The sequence below is a fragment of the Zerene cesonia genome, chromosome 19, assembly GCF_012273895.1.
Source record: "Zerene cesonia ecotype Mississippi chromosome 19, Zerene_cesonia_1.1, whole genome shotgun sequence".
NCBI classification, from domain to species: Eukaryota; Metazoa; Arthropoda; class Insecta; order Lepidoptera; family Pieridae; genus Zerene; species Zerene cesonia.
In genome coordinates, this window is record NC_052120.1 from 10,304,740 (window position 1) to 10,317,375 (window position 12,636).

General features: G+C 33.6%; 1 protein-coding gene across 1 annotated transcript; it reads left to right on the plus strand.

The window, feature by feature from the left end:
* Nucleotides 1-11,131: 11,131 nt before the first annotated feature.
* Nucleotides 11,132-12,148, plus strand: LOC119834429 (fork head domain transcription factor slp2-like). The gene has a single exon (XM_038358786.1). The coding sequence runs from the start codon at nucleotides 11,185-11,187 to the stop codon at nucleotides 11,878-11,880; it is 696 nt and encodes a 231-aa protein (XP_038214714.1). The 5' UTR covers nucleotides 11,132-11,184; the 3' UTR covers nucleotides 11,881-12,148.
* Nucleotides 12,149-12,636: the final 488 nt, after the last annotated feature.

Sequence of the window (12,636 nt, forward strand, 5' to 3'; positions counted from 1 at the left end):
CCATGTGTGCTGATTGAACGTCAATGCGTACCTTGTTTAACGACAGAGGCTGTCTGCGCGCAGTGCCGAGCGAGTGCGCAATCATAATGTGACCATCCAAAAACAATAAAGGAGTTCCCACAAGCGCGCCCCGGGCCGCCCCACGGAATCGCCCCGTTTCTTTATTTTTCGCCATTAATTGTTTTTTAACAGGAGGCTGGCTGTTTGCCCCCGGGCGGAACGATCGCTACATAATACAGATAACATATTGTTGCATGTTATACAACTAATTTGTTTGCTTAGCTGTTTGCTTTAAGATTATGAAGGGTTAAAGATATTTTATTTTAAAATTTGGTATAATGTATGGGAGCGAAAGTGTAGTTTAGAATTTTGTTATATTTATCTTGCACTACTGCGGGATTACGTATATTTTATATAAGATATCAAACGTTATAATATTAATTCGCGTAGTACCTTCCCCCATCTGCCAAAACGTAGACATCAAACATTGCTATGGTTAATAGGACGATGATATATCCAAATACTAAAAATATCCTAAGAAAAACAATCTTTCTGACTTATGAAATTACTTTCTCAGATCTAAATTAGGTCTATGTACCCACTTAGCTAGCTTGGAAATCACAATTTCACTGAACTTTCAAACGTATTATTTCATACAAAGTAAAATTTAATTGACTCGCAATATCGTCAAATCCGAGAGTAGTTATTAAAAGTTCATTTGTAATCAATTCCTCTGAGAACAAAACTACGAAATCAATTCACAAAGAATAGAAATTCACAAATATTTAATGACCGTTCGCGTAAACTGATGAATGGTATATTTCTCACAATAGTCGATAACTTGCAAAAATTTGAGTGCACTTTTCCCACAATTAAGTGTAAGAAAAGAAATTAAGCTGTGAGCGGTGGAGTGGCGATTTCCGAACGAGTAGTGACAAAAGGCGGGAATTGGGTGCTTAATCGGGAGTGAATGTCACAAACAGGGGTCGTGGCGCGAATTGAGATTACAGCTATTTGTAAAACACGCTGCCATTATGCGAGTGCCTACGCATCGTTTGTTCAGCCGTCACTAATTGGTCGATACTAGCAGATTACGCAGTGAATACTGGAGAGGTTAACGGGCCTGAGAAACTTGAAGGATTTCAGTTCCGCGAGATATTACTCATTCTTAGGATTACGATGTGATTTTATAAGTAGCACTTGTGTTTATGTAACTGTAAAAATTATTATACTGTATGACATATTGATGACAGTTAGTATTAAATGTTGGCAAGATTTAAGTTTTGTGACTTTATATTGTTTCAGAATTAAGAATATTCTACACCTCATAATAGGCAGGTACTTAAAATGAGTAACAATTTATATGAAATGATGAAGACCATATGTGTTTGTTCATTAAGATGGTCTATTTTCTTGTTCTGTAATTATTTTTTACTATAAATATATTTGTAGGTAATTTAAGGCAATACCAATTTGCTAATAATTAAACAATTTATTTTAAATTTAGTAACTATGAATACAGAATAATTGTCCCAGTTCACACACAGGAGAATAATTACAAAATACAATGTGATTATTTTGTTAAAAAATATCCCAGAAGTGCGTCGCGTGTCAGCATCGTCCCGCACGCGACTGGCCACAGATAATGATAAACGAGTGTAACGGTGTTGCCAGCGCGAATAACCATCGCATGATGGGGTTGCAAGTAAAAATAATTGGCGCCCCGCGGACATACGCGCGTTAATGTTTTGATAATGATGAGTGCTTTTGTCCGAATCAGCGTTGGGTTAATGTTTTGTTTTGAGATTTGTTTATTTCCCGGGGATAGTGGACGGTGAATAAATATTGAGATTTGGAGAATGGAGCTCAGGATTTTCAATGTTTGGTGAAATAATTGAAATATTTGCTAACAATGGCTGCGAATATAACCTAGAAGTGGCAAAACATTTCGTTTTATGAGGTGAACTTAAAAGAAATAACAAAAACAAATGGTACTATTAGGCTTGCATGTACCTATCTTTTCTGTAAAATTCTGCACAATTAACATTCTCATATTAATGTTTTGAATTACTGAATTTTACTTTACCGAATATGTTGTATTACCAACACGTAACTCAATATTTAAGCGCTTTCGTAAGTAGGAAGAACGCATATCTCAGTGCGCTACCTACTTGCATAACAAAAATCCCACTATAATGGCTAACGGGAGTCTGGGACCATTGAACAAATAGACGAACTGACAAACGTTTGATGGATTGTTTTGGCTTGCGTTCACAACGTGTATTTACATATATTGTAAAGTTTATTTTTAAATCTTAGAAAACCGTAGAGTTTCTATATTGCAATATTTTTTTTAATCTGTTATTGGAAGTCTTATAAATGTATAGAAAATACAACGCTATAATGTATAAAAATACAACACTAAAACGTCTTCAAATTGTTAAAATGTGACAAAATTTAAACGGGACCACATGGCAGGAACCAACTTTCAAGTAAAAAAAGAATCATAAAAATCGGTTCACCAAGTCGAATTGATAACCTTTTCCTTTTTAAAAGTCGGTTGAAAATATTACAATTTAACATTAGATCAATACCTTGACATAGGTAGTCCCACATTTTATTCAAGACCCGAATTAAATGGAGCGAACACACAATTATTTTTTAGACATACAGATAGACACGGGATAGCTATACGATATATGCATTATATCGCACCTATTTTGTCGATCGATTTCCTTAACGAAGTATAAGTTTTTGTTTTCTGTCATATGGAGATGTTTTTTGTGTCCAATGAGAAAAGAATCCAGGACCAGGTGATACGGACAGAGCAAATCAAATCATTAATATTGCCAAAAATCTAAAATAACTTATAATAATCATGCCTATCTTTTACTACGATGACATAGAATTTCATAAAATCTGAATTAATTTCGTGCCTTAAAACTTGCAGCTCCTAATTGTCATCGATAGAGTATATATTGAATAGGGAATATAAATATGAACAACGACAATCATTGAGAAAACATCAAATACGAAGCAAATAAATTACGAGAACAAAAAAAAAAGCGCAAAAGTGGATGGGAAGTCTCTATAAGTTAGTTAATACAGAGAAATTTTGAAGTACCTAGTTCATGAATAAATTAACCTACCGCGAGTGAACTATTGTAAAAGTAAAACGCATTAATTAATCATGTCTGTTATGTGTGAGTCCAAACCATTTAAAACATTTTATTCTACTAGATATTTTATATCCAAAAATTAATAATAAAAGAAAATGAAAACCCACTTTAATATAAGAACATAAATATTTGAAGAAACATATCGTTCAAGATATCTATAACATAATTAAAATTCAATTATAAACATTGCAGGAGTTCACACTTCTGAGAATTTGAAATTAAAATGTCAGACATATTGCGGTGAACCCAAACAAAAACCGACGCCAGAGTTTATACGTCAAAAGATTTGTCCTAACCTACATAAAGACATCTAAACAAATGAAATAAATTTTGTATCCAAGTCACAAATAAAGGGTGCGCCGACGGCATCTGCATGAAGTAGACACGATCAATTATCACCATTGTCAGAAACCGACAATGCGACCTTAACACATCATCAGAACATATTGAGATGTTATTTAAGACCCACGCTTTTTTCTTTATTACACTGATGGCAGAAATCGCGACCTTAGTCTGAGGTGTATAAAAGTTAATTTTGTCTATGGTCTGCGGATGACAGATGCGTTCGGAAATCGGTCTAACCTCCCACTGCTTGCCGACAATGCGACACGATGGCACAATAAAAACGTATTCAGGCTCACGTGTCGCTAACCTGAGGACTTAATTAAATTGGTTACGTCCTCGAGAACGTAGGCAGATGATTTATTTCTGTCTAATACTCATGAGACCTGTTGGGAATATATACTATTCCATTAATTTTCAATGTGAACATTTTCTCACGCGATTTTTGCAATTGTTACGGAGTTTTTAATCCATGTTATTAGTTGTTTTTTAATCCATAGTATTTAATTTGCATATAAATTGATACAGTATTTCTAGAGTTCTATTAAACTTAACAAAAGTTTCTTTGAAATTTATATGTTCTATTGTATTGAAAACGAACTATCGTAAACACGTTACGACAAATTTCATCTTTCTGCACGTACATATTCGTAACAATAAAACAGCCAAAGGATAAAGTATTTACTGAAAAATCCATTACAAAACACTTTCTCTAATCCTCTTTGCGACCAAATGGTCCACACTTCACTTGCTACAATGACGTTTGTATAAATCCGCCAAAATCGGACAATCAAAGGGCGTGCAGACCTTAACAAACAAAAAAAAAGAATAATCGTTAGTATGGTACAATTCCGGACCCCCGGTGACAAATCGGATCGAGTATTGCCAAAGGAAAAAATAAAAAAAGTTGGCAGAATGGACACGAGGCAATGGCAGATGCATGGAAAAAAAATGCATCCCGTCCAACATCTCATTACATGTTAACGCCGATGATCGAGATAAATTGGGCATTAAAAAATGCGGTTAGAAAAACCCTTGTACGGAAATGGAAAGAAATATTATAATGACAAAACTTTGAGTCCGACTTCCGCATGTAGGTATGTAGCGCTAAAAAATAAAAGGATAACAAGAAGACTATAAATTCAATTAATAAATCGCACTTTCGCATCCACACTTTATAAACGAATAAACTTTTAGACAGGAAAAATAAAAGTGAAAATAACAGTTATTTAACAAGTTTTTAAACGCATACTTAAATATCCCGTCCGAACAAATAAGCGATACTATTATTGTATCGTTTTGCTTTTATTATTATTTACCAACCGAGCGTGAACTTTATCAAAAAGCATTTTCGTGTTTTTGACAAACGAATGCAATTAAAAATGTCGCAATAAGTGCTGATATAATGTCGCTTTGGCAATTTTAACTTTATTACATCTGATAAGTGTTTAAATTCCTTTGCTAAAATGAGGTATGGTATTTAATACTCTTTGGTTGATTTAACTCGAAGACATAAAATGTTGTATGGCTAAATTCGTTGGCATAATATAGCGAAGTCTCAACAATTTCAATTTTCAAAGAATTTGAAATATATGAACAATTAGTATTAATGTATTATATTATACAAATATTTTGAAGTATTCTGTTCTGAATAGAAATACTTTGAATCCAGGTGCACGCTCTTCAGTCTTGTAAAAGCCACTTGATATTTGAAGTCGAAGTTGTTTCTGACTGAATAAAACAATTTATTATTACGCATTTTGTGTAACTTAGAATTTTAATGTAATGTTGATTACATAGGAGTTTTTAAGCATGTTACAATTAAATCATTTTATTTGTTAATAAAGTTTAAAATAGTAAGCAATTAAGTATTTATATAGCTTATTTAAGAAAATCAAAATAGTATTTAACATGCATAAGTATGTCTTCAAAAAACTTTTACACATAATATGGGAGATTGAGACGCTTGTATTATATGCTAACTAAGTACTTGAATTAAAATATTTGAACCTGGATCGTATAAAGTTTTGCAGCATTTGGTTCAGCAATGTTTGTTTTGATCATCACTGAGTTTTTTAGTATTCATTATTCTTATAAAAATATGAATAGGTCAAAAACGATAATTTTCTAGTTATGTAAGTTATTGGAAATGAAATGTAAATTGTTTAAAAAACAATGGCACTCGAACTATATACATAATGTATGAATATAAATTGTTTTCCTAAAACAAAGGGAATGGTAAGGGAGTGAAGTGTTTGGTCGTGGAGGACATTTCATTGCAACCAATTGGTTGTGCTCGAGTGTGTGCGTTGCTTTTAAATATTTTTCTATTGTCTTAATTGTTTTTATTGCCTTATTTTTTAATGCCTTTTTTCGTAGTTTTATTTTCAATCATTCGCTGTTTTTCTAATGTTAGACTAGCTTTCCGCACCCGTCTTCGCTCGCGTGAAGTGCAAAATTTTGTATTCAGTGGAAGTTTCGAAGATGCAAATAAAAGAAGGCAAACAAAACCATATATGTTCCTAAAAAGACCTATCCAATGATAGTTCATGCAATCACGCATTCGCAAATTTATTTTACATGTACAGATAGTTTTTATTTTTAAATAAAATGTAGTCTTTAAGTTGAACTTATTATAATATCGGTAGTTTTATCATCGATTTAATATGACCAAAATCGTAACAAACATAGGGTTGATTATAGAATATAACAGCGACAGATGATAAAAAAGTAATAGCTTATTTTTATATATCAATTAAATAAATCACCAAAGTACTGTAACATTGTTTAAAAGGAGAAGCCACCTACAACCAGAACACAGTTCTAAAGTAGGTCGGTAGTCAGTGGATCATTTAGGAATGGTACTTGAAGATTTTATGTCAATAAATGTATTTTTAATTGTTTTTATTGTTATTATTAAATAATTATCGCTCTGGTACACGATAACTGGTAAGTAATACATTCGTATATAACATTGGTATGATGAAAACTTCGCTTAACATAATTAAGTCACGTGCAGCATGCAATCAAATCAGCTCCAAGCAATTCAAAAAGAAAACAGTAAAACAATATGAAGCCACAAATGTGGACCAACAAGCCGTGGGAGCAATCACTGAAGCCCAACAAAAATAAACAACACAGTAATTAGCCCCTAACTCTGTTTATATTATTGTTATAAATCTATTCGCGCCAACTATGTGCTTAGCTCTGTATGTAATAATGGAGTTTTGTTATATTTAGGTATTAAAGTTTTATTGATTCCGTATGGGTGTTAATGTGACCGCCATTTTGAATTTTTATTCATAAATTATTAGTTATGTAACAATGTATCTTGAGTATGCGTGAAGTCATACGAGTTACAGACATTCGAGTGTCTATTTTCATACAAAAAGTTAAAAAAAGTATTCGTTTTTTATACGCGGGATTTGTCATTTTTATGTCTTAATGTCTTATATGTACTTCTCAAAATATTGTTCGAAATTTTTAGTCTAGAATTAAAGAAAACCATAATATTTAAATTCTCTATAAAGGTACACCATTAATACATTCTCTATCGAAAAAATCGCAAAAAATAACGCACGCATCCCCTAATCCGTTCGCTAAAACATCTATACCTCCCACTTATCACTTCCGGTACGAGGCGCCTCTACAACCTTAACAATGGGTATAAAAACTGTCTATACGATGCTACAGTTATGTCTTCCGGCCTGTCAGAGTGGCATTTCAATATGGCGACAATATTAATCAATGTTTCAACAACACTGGCTCGTGAGCTGAGGGCTCTAGACAAGCCAGCCACCTTGCTTAGTCGCCGTTCTTGAGAGGCCTCGGAGTGGATTCCATTGTCTTTGCTCTTAATCTAGCTTATTTTGGAAATATTTCGCGAGTTGTTGTTTTATGATATTCGCTTTGATTTGGCTTCGGATGCTGGATTTGGCGTGACGTGACTTTGTGCTTTTAATGGATGTTGATGGCTTTTAATGTTGTTATATTTCTATTGTTATATTATATTCCAATTAAGGATACTTAACACAGTTAAAGTTTAGTGTTCTAATTGCTTTATAAATGGATTTTGAAAATGAATATTACAAGTAGATATTAAGATTCCCATTACATCCGATTTATTACTTTTTATTTGTGAAAATTTATATTATATTTTACTGGTTTAGATATCTTATTTTTACTCGAGTCTATCTTGACAAAATGACGAAACATGATATAGTTTTATTATCGTTTTGCAGATGAGTAATGTTATACTTTCAACATATTTTAAAATGAAACAAAACATCACAGCTACACATATCTTAATATTATAAAGCTGAAGAGTTTGTTTGTTTAAAACACTAAACTCAGGAACTAATGGTCAATTTATTGAGGAAGGCTATAATAGGCTATATTATGTACCATGGGCGAGGTGGACCGTTAGTTTGTCTTAAAATAAAAACGTTTAACATCTCATATCTGAACGATGTAATAACAATCATAACTATCACAATGCAATTGTTTATAACTCAAATACAACAATTTAGCAAAATATCATTGCGAATCCAGTCATAAGATGACAGCGCAAGCTTTTCGCAACCGTTCGCGACGTAATTGCTTCAATTCGGCGGAAAACACGACCGTATTTATTTATTTACTTATTTATTTTAACTGGGGGCCGTAAACTGTAGTTTTTGTTTTGTGGGGGCGAGGAGTGCGCTGTTAGCACTTGTTAAGGGGGGGAGGGGGGTCGAGTTTGGACATATAATTATGGGATTTTGTGATTTTTTTTGTGTTTTGTTAGAGTAATAAAACAATTTTAAGGGGATGAACGGAGCAAGGTTTTAATATGTATAGGTATGTCTGTAATAGAAAACATAGAAGTCTTTTTTTGGTAACTTTTATATTATAGAAGTTCCTTTTTGTTGTTTTTTTTTTTACAATTTTGTTAGTTTTTTGTATTTCTAATGTAATATGAACAAACAAACATACAGCAAACAGTGTTAAGCGTGATTGTCGCGGTGGCAGTTAAATATTTGTGTGGAAACGGCGTTGGTTGCGTACGTGTTGTTATGACAATGCTTTTCATTCTTGTGGGACATTTTTTTTCTATCATCATCATCATCATCAGCCCATACATGTTCCCACTGCTGGGACACAGGCCTTCTATGAGGGTTTTATTCTATTAGGATTAAGAAAGTCGATTATTTAAATAGATTTGAAATACATCTTTTACATTCTTCATGAGGGTATACGGGACTGAATACTAATTTGGTTCTAGGTTTTATATATTAAGATGTATTGACATATTAACAATTATTAAAGATAACAATTATTTTAATTGTACGTCGGATGGCACAACACAGCAGATCTCCTTATTTCATGCGATAAAGAACTGTAAATCAGATTAAATTTGTCATTTTGAATTTAAATTTAATGATAATGTTATGGAAAGGCATATGTTTTTAAAATTATGAATACCTTTCGTTTGTTTAATGAAGAAGGTTTAAGAGAATGTATACGGTTATTTTTCTCATATTTAGTAAAGTGATAAAGTTTTAGTATTGAGATTAAGTTAACTAGTATGCAGAAAAAGTAAAATGTTGTTTATTAGACTGATGAAAATTCTAGTTAGAAATCCTACTAATATTATAAATGCGAAAGATTGTAAGGATGTGTGTGTTTGTTACTCTTTCACGCAAAAACTACTGAACCGATTTTATCCCGATATTCCTACGGGATACGGACTTACGCGGGTGAAACAGCGGGGCGCAGCTAGTAAACTAGAAATTAATTTTTTAACAGCCCGGCTAACAACTATTAAATGTTTTAACGAAAACTAATTTAACTTGATTGAATGCCTACCATAAACAAAAATATTACTAGCAATAATTGAAAATAAAGAATTTATTCTGTAAATTCCTAGTCCGTTAACGATGAAACTCATGGCACCAGTAGTTCAGTCGCAGCGATTGGCTCAATCGTTCGGTAAACACGCGCGCGGTCACCGCTTCTCTGTTCTACATTTACGGATGTTATACATATTTATGTATATACATACATGTTTTGTGTCAATCATTATTTTGTAAAATATTGAAATTGAAATATTTTACTTCTTATTTTTATATAAAATCAAATTTGAGATGATCCCATCCTGATCCTGTTAGGCAAAGAATAGGCAGAATAAAAAAATCACTCTTGTGTTGAAAAATGACGGACCAAAATGAATTATAATCTGTATCTTAAGAAGTGTTAAATTGTGATATGAAATAACACAATTATAGAAGATGCATATAAAAATTGCAAATTTCTTCATAAATTAGAACACTTCTCTTCTTTCTAAACTTCTTTAAAACGACCTCAAAATGTAGAGTGATATAACGATTATTAAACTCTCCATTAATTTATCTCTACAATATATTCATCTCACATATTTATATGCTCTATACATGTTTGTATGCAAACAGTAAATGCTGACTCTACATTTTCGAGTCAGGAGGCGTGGCTGGCGAGTGGGCGTGGCTTCTATATTTATACCTAGAAACATCTATAAGTCTAGAATGTAGAATTTGTGGACAGACTATTGTGGATTTTACTAGATTAAGCCTATTTCACTGGTTTTTATAACGGTTCATTGTTTAATAATATTGTGTTTGAGGCAAGCTGATATGAGGCTCATTATTTTATTAATAAAGGAATAAATAAACTATTAAACACATTAAAATTAAAATTATATACTCATTTATTCACGGAAAACTAATGTATGGTTACAAACTCATCTTCTTTAAGTCACAATATTTTATGATTATGTACAAGAAAAGTTTTGTTTTCAAGTCATTATATTTGAAGGAAGAAGCTCATAGACTAAAGTCTATTATAAATTCGCAATAAACATAGGAATTTTACAAACCCTAACATATTATTTACATATGTTTGATGTACTAGGTGAGACGAAAAAAAAAAATGTATATATAATGAATATCATAAGTTTTTTAATACATATCAACGTTTTTACATTTTATAAACATAAAAAATAAAATATAAAAGCGATTGATGTTTTTTTTAATGCTTACTTAGTTGCATACATTTAAGTATAGGGAATAATGAAACCAGTAAAAATGTTTGCAAATCCTTTTCTGTAGGTACAAGGGTTAACAGAAATTAATTGAATGAATTATGCGCAGTGGTTTTAATGATATTTCTTAAAAATCTTAACAAAGCATGCAGCTATCATGCATTTGTAACTGCATCATAAATAATAGAACAATTACTAACATTTGTCACGACAATGATGTAACGCAATTTGTCAAAGCGCATTATACTAGGCGAAATTGGATTAATGATAATCGCGAATCGAAACCGGTTATTAAATTCCAAAACTTCATGTTTAGACAATATTTACAGACCATAGCAGATCGGGGATATTGTAACGTAACCCTAACGCAGCGCCATAAAGCGTTGACCCTTGAAAAGCACACACGCGACATCGCCGCCATAAAATGGCCCCTAATACCCGCCAGTGAGGTAGACGCCAGGTGTACAGATAAATTGGTCACCCCACACGCTCGAGCCACGTCGGAGAGGAGGGGTTTTATAGCTGGGCGTTGTCAGAGGCGGGGTCTGGCAACCAGTTGCTCCATAGGCTTAGTCGAGCGCGCGCGGCTCGCGATGCCGCACAATTATGAGTCCGCCAAGTTTCGCGATACGAGACCTTCTGCCGGAAGCATCGTCGAGGTCCCCGTCGCCATCGGACACGGAGCTGGACGTCACGGGCACGGAGACGCCGCCGCCCTGCACCTCCAAGACACCAGATGAGAAAAAGAACGAGAAGCCGGCGTACAGTTACAACGCGCTCATCATGATGGCCATCCGCAGCAGCCCCGAAAAGCGACTCACGCTGAACGGCATTTACGAATATATCATGAAGAATTTCCCGTATTACAAGGAGAACAAACAGGGCTGGCAGAACTCCATCCGACACAATTTAAGTTTGAACAAATGTTTTGTGAAAGTGCCGCGGCATTACGACGATCCGGGTAAAGGGAACTATTGGATGCTCGATCCGTCTTCCGACGATGTGTTTATTGGGGGCACGACGGGCAAGTTGCGGCGGCGGTCCACGGCATCCTCTAGATCGAGGTTGGCGGCGTTCAAACGGGGTGCTATCCTGCATCCCATGTTTGCCAATCCGTACGCGTCTCTTGTTGGGTTGTATCCGCCGCTGCTCTCTGTGTACGGGCGGTACGCGCTGCCCAGTCCTCTGCTGCGACTGCCGCCTCCACCACCGAACCCTTACCACCAACTGTATCGAAGGATTCACGGATTGACTCCCTCAGTCAGCCCGCCAGACGACCCTGACTTGGTGAAGCGTAGTTGATTTATTCCTTAGCTTCGTGAGCTATCCCCGAGTTAGCTACGCAGACTTTAAGTGACTGTGATAGGACGATCGAAAAGATGTGTATAATAATTGCCAGTATCTGTAAAAAGTGGTACCGCTATTTATTTATTAACTTAAGATTATATTTTATTGTAAGAGGCTAAGTTATGTGGATATGTATTATTTATTGATGCATTTGTTTAATTACGAAACGGATATGAAATATGTGAACGTATAAATTAAATGTGAAAACGTTAATGATGAATTGTTTTTGATATTTTATTGCCACCTTTATTAAATATAAATTAAATCAGAAGGAATTCTACATACAGGAGTATATCTAGTAATAATGCTTTAATGATTTTTTAAAAAATTTCTAAATTACGTCTTATTGGTTTTTAATACTAGTCATCTTAATTAAAATTTACGTCAAAATCGTATATGTATTTTGAAGTAATATCAAGGAATATGACCTAAACTATCAATAAACAACTTAAAACATTCTTAAGACATTTTAATAACCAATCAGTTATTGACAAAAGTGTCGGCAGCATACTAAAAACAAAAGTCATTTTTAAAAATATCCATTAAAAATTATATTATCACTTAGAGCTTACTTAAGGTAGAAAAAAATCATCAAACTGAACAGGTTACATGTTATGTATTTTATTTATTTATTCAGTCTTATCTTATTTGAAACTGATTGGTTAAATACATATTATAAATAACTTTACTTTGCAACCTTCTGTACCATAC

What these genes read in the sequence shown, in the direction of transcription:
- LOC119834429 (XM_038358786.1), top strand. Translation starts at nt 11,185, where the DNA reads ATGAGTCCGCCAAGTTTCGCGATACGAGACCTTCTGCCGGAAGCATCG.